Source organism: Dendrobates tinctorius, unplaced genomic scaffold, assembly GCF_039654945.1.
Source record: "Dendrobates tinctorius isolate UK_male_01 unplaced genomic scaffold, ASM3965494v1 ptg000003l, whole genome shotgun sequence".
Lineage (NCBI taxonomy): Eukaryota > Metazoa > Chordata > Amphibia > Anura > Dendrobatidae > Dendrobates > Dendrobates tinctorius.
Genome location: NW_027361671.1, coordinates 27,806,073 through 27,823,692, shown reverse-complemented (window position 1 = coordinate 27,823,692; position 17,620 = coordinate 27,806,073). Strand labels below are relative to the sequence as shown.

The window sequence follows — 17,620 nt, the reverse complement described above, 5'->3', positions numbered from 1 at the left end:
AGCAGGGAAGGGTGTCTATTGCTGCACCTAGTTTCAACATCCACAAGCCTATGCAATAAGAAAGTTTAAGGCTATGTGCACACGCTGCGGATTCTGCTGCGGGTCCGCTGCAGTTTCTGCATTGTACAGTACCATTGTTTTCAATGGTCAAATCAAACGCTGTGCACATGCTGCGGATTTTTCCGCGGGGTACAATCCGCAGCATGTCAATTCTTTGTGCAGAATCAGCTGCGGTTTCACACCTTATCCATTGTGAAGTGTGAAACCGCAGGCTAATCTGCAGGACTTTTGATTTTTACAAATCCGCGGGGAAAATCCGCAGCTCTCCAAACTACATGTGCACATAGCCTAAGGGGAAAGCCCCATTAAGAGTGCCATCCATGGGTGAGAACTCTACACCTTAGGCTTTCTTACATCAGCTTGGGTTTTTTAATTTCACAATGCAAAGATTCCTTTTGAAGATGTTAGAAAATATATTGTATGAGAACTGGCCCTAATGCCAAAGTGAGCCACAAGTGGTGTAAACCAGTGATGGCCTAAATAAAGGTTTTACAAGGCAATTGCACCACACTAGGATTTTTTTCTTGGAGGGGGTGGTGCTCACAAAGCGTCATTTTTCAGGTAGATTCTGCAACTTTGTGTACATATTCTGCCTTAGGCTAAGTGCACACGTTGCAGAAAATTTCTGCTCAAAAACCTGAATCCCTTCCCAGAAAACGCACCTGTTTTTTGCGCGGTTTTGATGCGTTTTTTTCTGCAGCGGTTTCAAACCGCATGGAAGAGACCTAAACCGCGGAAAAATCCGCAAAATTAATATGCATGCTGCGTTTTTACCGCAATGCGTTTTTTTCGCGGTAAAAAACGCATCAATGTGCACAAAAAGTGCAAAATGCATAGAAATGACTGTGAAGCTTATTTTTAGTGGTTTTATAGTAAAAACCGCTAAAAACGCTGTGTGTGAACACAGCCTTAAACTTCTGTGCTTCAGGCTTCAACAGCTGGGACGTGGCTAAAAGTGATCCAACTATTCCTCAGGCAGCTTCTGCTTTTCAGCTGTCACAATCTTGTACACATTAAAGTACACATATCTTGTATACATATCTTGTACACACGTATCTTGTACACATTAAAGAGAAAAATGCCCAAAAAGCACATAAGCTGCTTTCTGCTCCAAAAATGATGTGGAAATGGCAGCATCTAAGATGCATAACATGTGCTCATCACACACGAAGCGGCCCAGCAATATAGATTACTTTTTTTTTTTTTTTTAAGACCGGGAAATCCAGCCCTTTGAATTCATATATAAATTAAGTAGCTTGATGGTTGTATTGCCATCTGGTGTATGTTCATCATGCTAGCCCAGCCATGCACATATTAGTCCATATTGGCTCTTACAGTGGCTCAGACTGGTTACATGTGACTGATGTGTATGGGCGTCTTGTATGGTCCAATTCCTTGTGTTTGGCAATTTCCCCTCAAACCTCATTCAGATGGCTGTGATTTTTCTTGCTCATAAGAACATGAATTGTTCATCAGTGTTTGGTCAGTTTTTACCACCAAACTAAATTTCAAAACGTTTATTCATTGTAATGTTAATTGTGACAGCAGATGGATCGCACACTAATGTCTGACTTTAATGGACCCATAGGCTTGTAAGGGTAATTTTGATCTGTGATGCCCATAGAAAAAGACATGTCACAGTGAATATTTGTGAGGACCTCTCTGCAAAAAACTCATACCCATAGACTAAATAGCCCCATAGACTATAAAGGGTTTCTGTCCCATCCATGAAAATTGCTGACAAGTGATTCTCTGTCTGATGCCTTATACTGTGCTGTAGCATGGTTCTTGTGCGGACAATGGTCCCATACTGGAAGTGTTATCTGAGGGTTGGAAAGATGCGTTTATGACCACGTACGATTCCTAGGGGCGTCACGTGCCACTGCTTTATAACATGGCAGCTTGCGCTGGTAGTGTTTCCCCTGTTGGATGCACCTTGAGCATTTCTTGCTGGTGAAATGACAGCCGTCTTGTTCTGTAGTGTGGAAAGGTCAGGCAGGAGACGTGCCACTGATCAGATTACATGGAGGCAGATCCTGCTTTCCAGTGTGTGAAGTGCATGTATGGGATAATTGATTGCGACTGAACCCCATAATCTACGCTGATGACAGATCAAGACAAAATCTGTCCTTCGTGACACCCAGATGTTGTGGGCCAATAGCTAAACTCTTACTTTCTTTGCTTAATTTTGGGTTGGTTCCTCAGTGCTTCACCTGGATTAACTGGCGAATGGCATCCTGAGCTATTTAATGTGTACCAAAGATATTCACCCGTGTGATTTGGGTTTCTATATCCACACTGCAGCAAGCCCAGATTTATGTGGATCTTGGGCGACACACTCCCCACTTCATTGAAAGCGCTGAGCTTGCTGGCAGTCCCGGGGGAGGCTGCTCTGAACAGTGCGGCCTGGCCTTGATGCTCCGAACTCCATGTCTGCATATTATAAAGCAGAGTATGGAGGAATTGACAGTCATATGTAGCTCACTGATGAGGGTTTTCATTCTAGAAAAAATGCTAAGTAATAGACTCAGAAAAGTGATTTCTAAAATTTCCTTCAACTGTTTTCTCATGTAAATTTGCCAAAGTAGCTTTTTCTACCACAGCATGTCAATACTCAGAGCTTTTATGGCAGACTTGCTGCATTTTTTTTTCCTCCATTGAGATCAGTGGGAAAAAAGCTGCCTAAAAATGCACAATTTACAGTGCCATTGATGCTGTAGTTTTCTAGTGATGTATGGTTTCTCCTGCTTGGGTAAACAGTGCAGAAATAATTTTGGTTATGGTCAACAAGGTAAGGTATGGCTCGTGTAGTGGAGGATGTAGCCCGCTGTCGTGCATGGCGATGTTGGTATGTGCCTGCATTTATTTGCGGTGGATTATTCTGCTCCAAACCCATTGTTGGCAGGGATAATTGTCTGTAAAATATGAGCATTTTTTATGTATATTTACTTTAATTTCTCCTTCCACTTTGGGGGAATAACTCTGAAAGTATTAACATGCTGCAGATTTGGCAAAAAAAAAGCTTTTGTTCTAATCTAAGTGGGGAAATAAGCAGCATGAGCTATCTGAAAGCTCACTCACTGGTACAGTAAGATGCTGCATTTTTTTCAAACAGCAAAAATGCAATGTGTGAACAAGCCCCTATTGTCCTGTTGCAGTTGTATTGATTGGTTCATGAAAAGCTCTTTATTGTCTAAAAGATAATTTTAGTTCTCTTTTCAGTGCATGTGTAGGGTTCATGCAAATCTGTCCAACCTCAGACTGCAATGACTGGCCACAGCTCTCCCAACCCAAGTGACCGAATCGTACGTATCTGAGGCTCGCGCTCTGGTCGGGAGAATTGCTGTCCGATCGTATCGATTTGCAGGGATGTCTGCATGAGCCCTTAAATGGGACTGCCCAAACAAAATTAACTTTGTAGAGACAGTATTTTCCTAGCTTCTCTGAACAGACTTGTTTGGCTGCTGACCTGCTGTTATGGAGGTAATCCTATTTAGCAGAAGATCGGGTTTACTCCCTGAGGAACCACCTTAGGATTAATTCCGGGAAGACCAAGGAATTGGTGGTGGACTTTCGCAACGGCAAAAATCCACCAGTAGTGGTGAACATTCAGGGAAATGACATTGAGATAGTCGACACCTATAAGTACCTTGGTGTGATCCTCAATAATAAGCTTGACTGGGCCCATCACTTGGATGCAGTGTACAGGAAGGGCCAAAGCAGGCTTTATCTGCTCAGAAGGCTGAGAGCCTTCGGAGTTAGAGGGGCACTCCTTGCATCCTTCTTCAACTCTGTTGTGGCATCAGTCATCTTCTTTGGTGTGGCGTGCTGGGGTAGTGGCATATCAACCAGGGACAGGAATAGGCTGGACAAACTGATTAGAAGGGCCAGCTCTGTCCTGGGATGCCCCCTTGACCCAGTTCAGGAAGTAGGCGACAGGAGGATACTGGCCAAGGTGAGCTATATGGTGCAGAATGATTCCCATCCCATGCATGAGACCGTGACAAAGATGTGCAGTACCGTCAGTGACGGCTACTTCATCCTAAATGTGAGAGGGAGCGCTATCGAAAGTCCTTCCTTCCTGCTGCAGTTAGGCTGTATAACCAGCACTGTCCAAAACGGAGAACGACCCAAACAGAGAACTGATAGATCCAAAGTTGTGACAGTCCGGTTACATTTTTTTTTTCCGTATATGTACCTACCTACTGTCAATGTAATGCCTTTATGCATCTGTATCTGTACTTGTTCCTGCCTTGCTGCTGTAATGCTCTGAATTTCCCCATGGTGGGATGATTAAAGGATTAACTTATCTTATCTGAATCTGGTGATTGGAACAACTGCACTTTTCGGCAAGTTTTCTGGTGTGCACTTTTCCAAGGAACCTGATATCCGCTCAGAAGTATCAAGTCATGCATAGACATAAAGGTTTGGGCAGCAGTCGCTGAGTGCATTTGTTCTAGAAAGCAGGAAGGCCGGATCCTTGTAATTGTTCAGTGATCTGTGTTTATGGCCTCAAATAGAGAATGACAGCTTGTGGCTGTTAAATTGCTTAATATGTTTTGGGACCCTCTGAATAAAGATTTAAAAGCCCCCATAGACATTAGACTAATGTCGGCTGACCTGCTATCGACAGGTTCGGCCAGGTGTCTTGAGGCGCCCGACTGATAGTTAGGGGAGACGTCAATTGCATATATCTGATTTCTGACCGCCAATAGCATCGTTCTCCCTGAGATAAGCCGATGTGTGCGTATTGCAGTGTCAGGATTCACCAGTCTGTATTCGCACTATGTACGGTAACTATATCTGGAGCCTAGAAAACACCTTTAATATTATTGTTCCCACACAATTTGCATATTGCTGTCCACACATTTCATAGTTATACACTGTCATTGTCAATGTTCATCCCATGTTTCAATCTGAAATGGCAATCTGCACTAAAATGTTTACATTGTGAGTTGGCTTACAGAACCCCATTCAATGCACAGATTGCAGATTTGTCCAATTCAGCAAGTGGTGCTTGTGCTTATATACTGTGATTGCTTCTTGTGAATGGTGCCTGCAAAATCTTCTGTCTAATGGAGTTAAAGCCAAGGCCCCCAACATCTGCAGCTAGTGCTGAAGGGGACAAGTTAGTACGATGTGTGCACCTTACAAACCTATAGCAGCCGCCCACTATCTCCATATAGGCTGGAGTATCTGGAGTCATGCAGGGTGTTAGATTTTCTTATTAGACTTTAGTAGGATCGGAGAAGAATCTGATTAGCAAAGTTACAAGCTGCAAATTGAGTCTCCTGCTGAGCTCATTAGGAGCGCTGGTCTATTGCTTGTTTGTCATCATGAGGTGTAAATGATGTTTCGCTCACCTGCATATTAGACATTCTTCTATGTACTAATCATCCAGAAGGAGCACCCTTTCTAGTTTGTGTGAACTTGTCACTGGGAACCATTTTATTCAACCTTCTTATGCTTTAATAATTTGGCCATGAATGAGATTAACCGAGAGCACTTTTGGATTGTAAGAAGTCTATAGCTTGCTTTGTTCATTGCTTGCTATATTGAGCCCATACCCTGAGCCATCACCACCCCTGTCGGTAGACCTTTGGTTCCTCAGCTGGCAGCAGATGTGTGGTCTTGTCTGTTCACAAAGGTCAGCACTTAGAAGATTTCAGTCCTTTCTTCAGTGGAAACCCCCTATTTGTGCACACTGCTTATTTCAGTTTAGAAATCCACATGAAATATAGTGCATTTATGCATCTAAAGTCGGTATATAATTCCTGCACTTACTCATGTTGCGTTCGTTTTGTATTTTTTTGGTGCAGCAGCACACTAAAATTTACATCAATGCCAGACGAGCTGTGTAATGTGGATTTGGTGTCCCCATTGAAATGAATGGGTAAAATTCACAGCAGAAAAAGGTTTCTGCCATAAGAATTTGCATGGTGGTGATTTTAAAAACCTGATTTCACAAAAAACACAACCCAATTGGATAGGATTAAGTGAACTCATCTACTTTACTAGTATTTTAAAGTGATGTGGATTTGTGTGACAAAGCCGTACCAAATAATCAACGTGTGATTTCTGCCTTAGGCTTATGTGCAGGATTTTTCACTGCAGCTTTATATGTAAAAAATCTGCTGGGTATTAGAATAGCGCTCTGAGATGTCATGCAGTCTTTTGCAGATACAGTAGCATGAATTGACTGGTGCTCACGATTTGGCGGGGCATCAGCACGTGCCACAGATGGCTTTGCATTTCACGCTTTTACAATACTGCGATGTGCAGCAAAACTTGTCCATTTCTGTAACTAAATTTGACTGTGGAAATTTTTCTGAATATATGACCTTTGTGCACATGCCCTTAAGGGAAAATGGTGGCACTGGCGTCAGGGGTGGTGTTCAATTTCAGCAGCGATCACTGCATATTGTTTATCTGTGTGACCGATCCAATGTCTATGTAGTCCTGTGTTCTTAAAGGGGGGATCTTATAGGACAGTATCTTTAAACAAATGACATTTCTCCACTTCTAATACATTTCATTTTGCCTTTCCAGAACTCTATGCCTGCACGACCATCCATTCAATTTCAGGGACTCCAAGGAGTAAGTATTCACAGCTTCTTAGATATTTTTAGTGCTCGTGTGGGTAAAGTGCTCTTATGTGATGGCTTTATGGTAAATGGGTGTCATGGCTCACTGTACAATGTAAGCATTACTCCTGACATCAGAAACTTTTAGTTCACCTTTTTCATGCTTCGTGTCAAGATTTTATTTGCACACATGGTTTCTGCTCTTTTTGGCACCTTTTAGTTTGATCAAAGCCCACTTTCCAATAACGCAAGTCTCATCCGTGTCAGTCATACGTACACCCACATGTCTGCCATGTTTATGGCAATTTAAAGATACAGTATCTGCTTTTGTCACATGCAGTTTTGAGATCTGTAGTGGATGCAGATATGTATAGAACAAGTATTTCATTTGCATAATGGCTTTTAATGTGGCTATAAGATGTGTGAACAGCCCCATCTGCTTGATTTAAGTCTACATAAACAAGGATCCATAAAAAAAATTCTCTGCTCCTTAAAATTTTTTTCTACGTAGCTCATTTCCGATAGGTCATTTCAATATCCCTTTCTCTGGATTGTTGAGGGTCCCAATGGTCTGACCTTCACCAATCAGAAGTATATGATCTTTCCTTTGGGTAGGTAGTAACTTTCAATGTTGGTAATGTCCTTTTAGGGCTATAGTGGGGATCATTTGTGGTCTCCCCCACACTGAAGTCTGTAAGATCATACAGCATGTCTTAAGCCCCCTTCTCACATAGCGAGATCACTAGCGAGATTGCTGAAGCGTCACCGATTTTGTGACGTAACAGTGACCTCGCCAGCGATCTCGCTACATGTGACACGCAGTGGCGACCGGCCCCCCCCGCTGGATATCGCTGATCGTGGTCAAATGTCCTGGGCTATTTTTTCATCGTCTGTGTCCCGCTGGCCAGCGCGCATCGCTGTTTGACCCGACGAGCAACCTCGCTGGCGACGCAGAACTCAGACGCAGGCTGGAATCGTTCAGAAAAGCTGCTGTGTGACAAGGTCCTAACGACCGCCGAGGATCGCTGAATGGTTGCTGCGTTGCTGAAGAGATCTGCCTGTTTGGCAGCTTACTAGCGACCATTTAGCGATCCCTACCAGGTCGTATCGTTGTCAGGATCGCTATTGCATCGCTAAGTGAAACGGGACCCTTACCATGGACAACCTGTTCTGTGTTAAGACAACCTACTGATTTGGTTGGGTATTGTGTAATTCCCAAAGGCAACTGGTCACTGAGAAAATGCAGTCCAAGCTGAAGTCATCATGTTAGAGCGGAGCAGGTAGAATCGTTACTGAGAAGTTTATTTAAACCTTTGCTCTTACTGGAATTTTCGGTCCAGTGGGCGGTCCTAACGCTGACCGCTTTCTTTATAGAAGTGTGTATGTAGAGTAAGCTGTCAATCACTGATAGGACCGCCCACTGGACCAAAAATCCCAGAGCAGAGGATTAAATGGTTAAAACACAAGTTATTCATAATCTTTAATCTCAGAACTGTATATATCTCCTTGGCTCCCCTGCTATAGGGCAAGGTTCCTGCATATTCCTGGTGACTGGTTCCCTTTTAAAAGGACTGTCCACATTTATGACAAGTCTTAAATATATTAATGTAACCTACTCATGTCTTTTTTATTGAATTTCTGCACAGCTTAATTATTACTGAAGCCACAGCTCCTTGCTCAGCTTTTTTTTGTCCCGTCCCCATGTTTAGCCGCCTCCTTTGAAACATAACGTGATATATTAGCACCTTCCAAAACATACATAAAGTTTTTGACTGGAGGAGGCTGAATGACGGCAAAAGTCAATCATGTTTTTTTTTCTCATAATAAAGAACTTGTTCAGATTGGCTCTAAAGTGTCCGATCTCTTTAATGTCCTGTCATAGTGCTGCAGGGAAACTGAACACTTTAGTGTTGGGGGTCCCTGCAGGGGGACACGGAGCTCATTGTCATGGACCCTGTAACAAGCATTATTTGTACATGGTAGATGTGGGGGCGCACTACATTGTAGCAATACCCTCCTGTTCTCATGGCATACATTTCTATATTATGTACTTGAATCCTATGGATGACTATCTAATTCCCCAGCATCCTTCACCTGTTCTACCATGTTTAATGTGCCGGGGGTGGGCTTGATGCTAATGGATGTACAAACAATAGCTATGCCTTGTGCTGAAAAGTTGTTGTTTTAAGCCAATGGTGCTTGCATGTTTTGGAAACTTCCAGTTTTGGGTTTGGCAACAAATTCACAGACTGCGCATGGATTACTTGCCGATTTTGTTGCAGATTTTGCTGTGAATTTCTGCCTACTCCAATAATACTAAACATTGGGCTAAAATCTGCATTGAACTACCGCACAAGAATGAGCATGCTGCAGATTTGAACCCCCCCCCCCACCATGCTTTAATTTTTGGGTTTATACTTTTGTTTTTTTTCCCCAAAAATGTGAATTGCGTTTTGAAAAACCTATTTACTTGTATTGTACTGTAAATTGCTGTAGATTTGCAGTGTGTGAGCTTGGCCCTACACATTAGTGCATACAAGATCTGTTGAGGTATGTGCACATGATCAGGATTTGGCAGCGCTTTGGATGCAGTGCATGTTCTCTTCGTCCAAAGTGCTGCCGGCTATTGAACGCAGGTGAATCCCCATGTGTGCACTGAACCATGCGGATTCACAGTGTTCAGTACATTGAACGGGTGAAATTTATCTTGTGGGGACTCGCGTCTCAACAAGATAGACATGCTGCGGTCTGGAAAGACGCACCACATGTCAGTCTCCGTGGGTGAGCCGTGGGAGTTGGTGCACTCATAGTGGGCATGGGATTTCTTGAAATCCCATCCACTATGCTGTAACAGCTGAATGCTGCGCAAGTACTGACAGTCCCAACTCTCAGCATTTACTGACAGTGTGAACCGACCCTTAGACCTTATGCACATCCTGTACATGTCCTGTTTAGTGCATGTGTTGAGATGGCACCTAACATACTACATATGCTGCATGTGTCCATGGAGCTTTATTGCAAAAAAAGCAAACTGTCCTTTCGGTCTTTGCATGGCGGAGTAGATGGTGAGTTTGCTATTCCATCCAGCAGAGTCCAGCAACTGCATACAATAACAGAAATTATAATTGATAAGGTGATGTATGGATAATGGCCTGCATGCCTTCAGAAACTGTGCCACTTTTCCACAAGAGTTGCCCCTGGTTTTGCAGCACTTGAAGAGGGCTTCATTACCAGACACTGCCTCCTGTGATCTCTATACATTGGACATTGCTGTCAGAGGTCAGTGATATTCAGGGAATTTCAGAGTAAAGATGCTGTTCCGTAGCCACAAGATGTGCCAATCGCCAAAAATCTCCAAGCACAGGGACACTTTTTCCAGACAAGAATCGTTGCTGAATTATAATAATAATAATTATCTTTATTTTTATATAGCGCTAACATATTCCGCAGTGCTTTACAGTTTGCACACATTATCATCACTGTCCCCGATGGGGCTCACAATCTAAATTCCCTATCTGTATGTCTTTGGAGTGTGGGAGGAAACCGGAGTACCCGGAGGAAACCCACGCAAAAACGGGGAGAACACACAAACTCCTTGCAGATGTTGTCCTTGGTGGGATTTGAACCCAGGACTCCAGCACTGCAAGGCTGCAGTGCTAACCACTGAGCCACCGTGCTGCCCTTATTGATTGAAAATGGCTCTAAAATTTCTTGTACCATTAAATGGCTGTGCTCTTGCCACCTAACAGGAAAGCTAGGCAGTACCTCTGCTGTAAAGCTGGAAACACTGGGTACTTGAGCCATCAGCTATGGCCAGGAAGACCTTGGTTTAGTCTGGATGAAATCTGTGTGACAGCAGGTGGCACTGAGGGTGAAATGTGCAGCATGTGCTGTAATGCCACATCATATTTCCAGACATGGAACAGTACTATGGCCACTCTACCACAGCATGGCCTTCATAGTGGAGTGTTATGCCCAGATAACCATGCATTGCAAGTTTTTCTAATTAAAGAAAAAACAAAACCCCATTTGCGTTCTGTGACGCACTCCTTTTCTTGGAAAGGCTTTGTGTGGTTGCCAGACTGATAACTGTTAGTTCATTTTGCATGATTGCCTTGGACGGCAGCCACAGCAGGTCCTGCCTATCAATACTGTGAAATGTGGCTTTATTTCCTCTAAAACATTGTGACTTTGCTTTCTAGATTTTTTTTTTTCATTTGGTCTTTCCAGACTAAGCATTTTTTTTTTTAATTTTAATCACCCACCTTCCCCCCCTTCCCTTTTCCTTGTAGAAGGGTTGAGGTTTGTGGAGATTATCTGGGAATGTCGCTACAGCCAGATTCCCAGTGGGGGGCAAATCAGTTGGTCTTGTTAAAAACCTTCCCAACCAAAGTAATTGGAGCAAATAATTTGAGCTATTTAAATACAAACGCATACATGTCATTATCTTCCTAACTCTGTTGCTTTTGTTATTTGCTTGACGCCTCATGCTAAATACGGTTTGCCCCTCTAGATTCCTGGCCATATCCTGTTAGTCTTTTTTTTTTTTTTTTTCATATGTGGAGTTAAAAGAATAAGGGCATTTGATAAACTAATCATGCACATATGCTCCGTGCACCCATGATGTGGCCGAGACGTTCACCGTGCGCTGCCTTGTTTTTCTCTGCTCTTCCTTGGCTCCTGTGAGGGCAGAGCTGTTAGTAAAGGAAGAGGAGGCAGGGAGAGTCAAAACAAGGTGGGATGGGGCACTGAACTGCCCTGCTGTGTGAAAAGTACAGAGAATACCTGTGCTTGGTTTGAACAGTCATTTTGTGCTCTGAGTGAGTGGTAACTCTCCAGACTTCTACAGACTGTCAGACTTGTCATCTTACATATGTTGTACCAGGCAAAACCACAGCTGTTTCCAGCAGTCATGTTGTCCTGAACCCGTCCAGCTGGTTCAGTTACCTTATGTCTGGAAGTTAATCTTTGCCTAGGTGATATTGACCAACGCTGGAGCTTGTGTAAGAATGTCAACTGATCATTTACCTGTAGATTTTCATCACTGACAGATTCATTGCAGGCTTTCAGGCACTTTTACACCTCTGCACAGTTTTATTTTTTTTAAATATCTTTTAATAAATCATGAGTCATGACTCACCTTGTTTATATTGGAATCATTGATGGCAGAGAGTATTGGATCCTTAGACTATGTGCATTGGGGGTGCCGGCAGTTCAGAAATCATACAGAGCAATTGGACTAGAGCTGCTAAGGATGCAGAAAAGATGTTTTCAGCAATCATCCCAATGTTCAGTATAATTGCTTTTATTAGGTTCATTAAATATCAACGGTACAATATAAAACATAGCTACAGTACATGTGTGTAGACTGTTGCACGATACAAGCCCTAGTCTATGGGATCTTTGTTGAATCTCGGGGATAAGTGCTGGATACATTTCTTCTACATCTTGCTTCATTCTGCACACCACGTGGCTTTAGACTGGATTTTACATCATAGAAGGGTGAGCTGAAACTGCATTTTTTCCTATTAGATCTGCTAAGGTCCTGTTCACAACATGGTTTTTTTTATATGTATCCTTTCTAGCATATACATAAAAAAGTGTGCATGTTAAACGGAGGCTGAATGCTCAGTGGTATCAAACACCAAGTGTGACAGGCTTTACTCTAAGGGTATGTGCACACAATCTGTAAATGCTGTGGGTTGGATGCTGCGCACTTGTGCAGCGTCCAACCCGCAATGTCCAGCTGTTACAGCATAATGGATGGGATTTCAAAAACTCCCATGTCCACTATGCGTCCAGGGACTCCCGTTGCTCAACAGCGGAGACTGACATATGGCACATCTCTCCAGAGACTGTCTATTTATCTTGCGGAGACATGAGCATACGCAAGAAAAATTTCACCTGTACAATGTATTAGACGCAGTGATTCCACACGGTTCAATGAACACATGCAGATTCACCTGCGTTCAATAGCCGCCAGCGCTTTGGACACAGCGGACATCCCCATGTATTCTGTGGAACGTAGCAGTAAATCGGTGTTATGTGCTTTAGTATCACCTGTGACGTGGTATCCACCGATTTTAAGGCTACGTTCCATAGTATACACTTGGATGAATGATTTGCTTACCCCACCACCTACAAGCCTTAGTCACAAGACTTTTAGGTCACAATACCGTTGTACATCCCAAACACACCAATACTGTTTGCAGTCAGTACACTGATGAAGGTTGTTAATGTTTGACCAAGACATTTGTACTCTTTGATTCACATCTAACTTGGACTACATTAAAATCATCCATAATTCATGTGTGCCAAGTTTTATACCCCTTCAATGAGTAAAATGGTGCCGACCTGACACTATGTAGGCTACTGTGCACAAGTCTGCTGACCGTTTCCCTTTAAAGGGAATCTGTCACCCCTTTTTTGAGATATCATATAATATCATTCAATTGTGTCACATAAGGATTCTCTTAGTACTTTTGCTTCCCCCTGACCCCGCACCTTTCATGCATAAATACCTTTTTTATATTGATTCAGATGTATGTAAACTGCCGCTGTCTGGTCCGCTGGGCGGGGCTTATTCACCTGCTCCCCCCCCCCCCCCATCTTGCTCTACGCATTTCTTCTTGTGTAGAGCAAGACAGGGAGGGGGGAGCAGGTGAATAAGCCCCGCCCAGCGGACCAGACAGCGGCAGTTTACATACATCTGAATCGATATAAAAAAGGTATTTATGCATGAAAGGTGCCAGGTCAGGGGGAAGCAAAAGTACTAAGAGAATCCTTATGTGACACAATTGAATGATATTATATGATATCTCAAAAAAGGGGTGACAGATTCCCTTTAAGGAACATGAAACGTTCCTGACATGTACGCAAATGCCGTTAGTCAGTGGGGACTGATTCAGCAGTTAAAACTGCAATCATCCATAGGATATGGCATACGTTGAACAAACAAGAAAAAGTATTGAACATTTTGGTTGGATACAATAGCTTTCTTCAGACTTCCCTATTTAAAAAAAAGTTTGGTATAATTAATTTGCTGGAATAATGCTATCTATGCATCATGACTTTATTGAAGCCAGAAACACACTTCTGAATGTAGACTGGGAGCCCGATTGGTTCTTTTCCTACATAAGTGCTAAATGTAAACCAGAAACATAATGTGAACTGGCCTTAAGTACTATTGATCTTTCAGACTTAAGCCCCCGTTACACACGGCGAGATCGCTAGCGATATCGCTGAAGCGACAACGATTTTGTGACGCAACAGCGACATCGCTAACGATATCGCTAAGTGTGACACGCGGAAACGACCGGCTCCCTGCTGCGATGTCGCTGATCGTGCGCGAACGTTCAGGATCATTTTTTGATCGCTTGGTTCACGCTGACCAGCATGCATCGCTGTTTAACGCCCCTTATCAACGACGAGCGACCTCATTGGCGACGCCGAACTCATAGATGGCGCTGAAGGACGCCTATTCAAAGTCTGAATCGCTATTATAGACAGTGTGTGACACGGTACCAACGATCGCCGTGGTCGCTAGTGACATCGCTGATGCGTCGTTATGAAGATCGGCCTTGTATGACTGCTTACTAGCGATGCACAAACGATCTTAGCCAGATCGTATCGTTGAAATCGTTGGTGCGTCGCTACGTGTAACGGTACCCTTATTTAGCCATTCTTATTATGGCCACGCACAATCTAATTTCTCCAGTTAAATTACAAATTAAACAAACATTACCTTTTTTTTCCTCTTGTAGCCTATAGCTTTTACAGATTATTTTGAGATGTCTAAACACCTAGGTGGTGAATGCAATAATCCCATTTTTCTGGTGCTATCGGATCATGTATTATCACTAGATTGCCTTTTCAAGCTGGTATTTTACTGCTCATTTCTGGACACTTATTAAACATGTTCCTCTCTCTATTTCTAGAATATCAAGATTCCAAAATCAGACTGCCACAATGAAATGCACAACTTTAACTTCTATCTATCAAATGTAGGAAAAGATAACCCCCAAGGCAGCTTTGATTGTATCCAGCAAACTGTGTCAAGGTAAGCCAGACGTAGAGCCAATTTTAATTGAGTCTATGGACATAATTAGCGGTGTATATTGTCCATCAGTGATGTTGGTAAAGAAATGTTTGGTTGTTTGCAGCTTATTTTTTTTATTGCTGTTCCTTTTGATTGGTTTATATTGGCATTGTCTTCATCTTTTAAATTAGCTTTAATGAAGTATCTGGTACAGTAAACTTCTTTGGGGGGTGGCTGGGTAAACGTTCATAAAAAAAGAAAATGCAAAAACTTAACTTATTTTTTCCAAAGAACATATGAAAAAAATCATTGCCAATTATTTAAGAAATACATGTGACACAAACCTTGAGTTCAATATTAGGTCATTTTCTGCCGTTTCTCTTTAAGATGGTTTAACTCATGATGACCAACGCTGCTAGTGGCTTAACGTGACTCTTATGGGCCCTGCTGCAAAATCTCAAGCAGGGCCCCCAACTAACACCAGGTCTCTAATAGCAATAGACTTTCCATATTGGGTAAATAAGAGAACCTTTTGGGCTACACTAGTTTCCCTGACCTTTGTGCTATTGCTGTTCCTGCACCTATTATAGTTACGCCCCTGCCCATTTGTCTTTTCATGAAATCTGACTGTTAGATGGAAATCCCCTGATCAGGACTGCCATGAGACAGAACAGTTTCCTATGAGATCTGGTCTATTTTTGGCAGAATCAAACTGTCCTTGTATTACATGGACAGCGATTTAATATTTTTCCTGCCTACTGGTGTTCCCTGGCAGTCAGCTGCAAAACAGCCAGCCTGAATTATATTTTTCCTAAATATAACACAAAAAATTCTCCTAAAAATCTTAAGCTCACTGTATACTAAGTCCATTGTTTTTTGGTATTTTTGCAACCACAAGCAAAGTTGCAACTTGAAATAAGACTGGTCATTGGCATGGCACTGTTGCTCTGCGGTGCAGGAGCCTGTAGAGATGTGAAGAAATGTTAATTGTGTCCTTCACTTGTTAAGCTAATCTATGTATGTGATTAGTGATTTTCTTTACTGCCTTCTATTTCTCCCATTGATTGACCAAGCCTTTTTTTTTTTTTTTAAGCAATGGCGTATCAAAATTAAATTGTCTGGGATTCATTCAAGATAAGATAACAGTGTGTGCCACTAATGACTCCTACCAGCTTACAAGAGACCGCATGACCCAAGCAGAAGAAGAAACTCGAAGCCGTAGTACAAAGGTTATAAAACCTGGCGGCCCATTTTTAGGTAGGTATTGGTTAAAGGTTTTTGGTCTTTATGCACAATTTCTGCTGGTTGCACCATAAATGAGGCTGATACCTGCTGTACTGTTGCCCAATTATCTAGAAATAGCTTTAATGTATCCTATGTAGAACTGACTGCACGCATACAATCGCTAATGGCCTAGCTTTTTTTTTCTCCTATTTTCAGTTGGTCATCTACTGGCATTTGCTGTAAAAGTTACATAAAATATAGGATGTGAATGGGAAACTTTCATTTGATACTGGAAGTATGCCCATGACACATAACCTTAAGTGCTTTTGCCATGCCCTCCTTCCTGCACAAGTCCTGGCAATGAATGCCAGCGTTCAAAGGAAATAAACTATTAACTTTGACAAACCTAATTGTGCCAGTGTTGTAAGATGTGCGGGCAGTGCACGTGTGCCGGGGACATGTGATATCTGAACACAACTGAACTTTTTGCACTTTATATGATGTATAGAAATATGCTAGTAATGGAATTTGGCAGCTTCTGAACTTTAACTTGTTTTTGTTTCTTTGCCGATCTTATAGGGAAGAGGGTCCAGATTCGTAAACCAGCAAACAGTATTTTAGATACAGCCCCAGAACGGAAAAGGTCCACGCCAATTAATCCAGCAAACACCATTCGAAAGTCAAATATCGGCAACAGTATTGCACAGCGGCCGTACAGGGAGAGGGTGATTCATCTGCTGGCACTGAAGCCATATAAAAAACCAGAGATACTTGCTCGTTTACATAAAGATGGTGTTAATCAAAAAGACAAGAACTCTCTTGGTGTTATCCTGCCACAGGTGAGAATAGTTCACTCAAAATAGTAAATTTGGACTGTGCCTTTCACACATAATTTTGCATAAGTGCAATTTTTTTTTTTTTACATCTTTTCTAGATGTTCGTAGATGACTTTCTTTAAGTTGTCTTCTCATTGTTCTTCTCCATCTTCTGGGGTTTCAGGGCTTTTGTGGTCCTTATCGTGTATTTAGTAACTTTCCATACTTTTTCATTATTGTTCATTGGATAGGACTTTGCACGGACAGCAGATTATCTGCTGTTGCTTTCTGTACACTCAAAGCTCCGTAAATGTTTTGATGCCCAAAGTACTTGGCCACACCTGAAAAGTGTTTTACTTTGGCAACATTGATACATTACTACAATTAAAATCTGTGTGTTTTGGTGGCGACCACTCGAGCGAAACAGTAATAGGCACAGGTTCTATCCATGAAAAACATGGATAGGTCTTGTATGTAAAACAAAGGCCTTCTGAATGAGCCTTTACTATGACTCTTTTTTTTTCCCTTAAAGCACGTTTACACAAGTATCCTGAATGAGTTTCTAGGGAAGCAGGTTTCCTGATAATCATGCAGTGTAAACTGGTTGCTGATCATCTGACGAACGATCAAAAGGTTTTGTGGCATGATCTTTAAAGAAGCGCTCCCACAACAGTTTCTATTTGATAAACTGTCTGTAATTGTGTGAAATGTAAGTGCAATAAAACACCTGCCGATGGCAATCTTCCCTGGTTTCCAGCTGCGGTCTTATCACCTGAATGAATTTTGGACTTGACGGATCACACTGGGGTTATGAGCCGGAATTCGCTTCTAAATGCAAGTCTGTGGTCTCGTTCTGACACTTCATAGACTTGCGCTGTAAGTGACCCCCCCCCCCGCAC

General features: G+C 42.4%; 1 protein-coding gene across 1 annotated transcript in view; it reads left to right on the top strand.

Moving 5' to 3' along the window:
* Positions 1-17,620, top strand: part of ELL2 (elongation factor for RNA polymerase II 2) — a 54,641-nt gene that overhangs the window by 16,561 nt on the left and 20,460 nt on the right. Inside the window, exons 2-5 of the mRNA XM_073541695.1 lie at positions 6,610-6,657; positions 14,582-14,703; positions 15,776-15,939; positions 16,486-16,745. Coding sequence (XP_073397796.1) covers positions 6,610-6,657; positions 14,582-14,703; positions 15,776-15,939; positions 16,486-16,745 — 594 coding nt within the window. The remainder of the gene's footprint in view (positions 1-6,609; positions 6,658-14,581; positions 14,704-15,775; positions 15,940-16,485; positions 16,746-17,620) is intronic.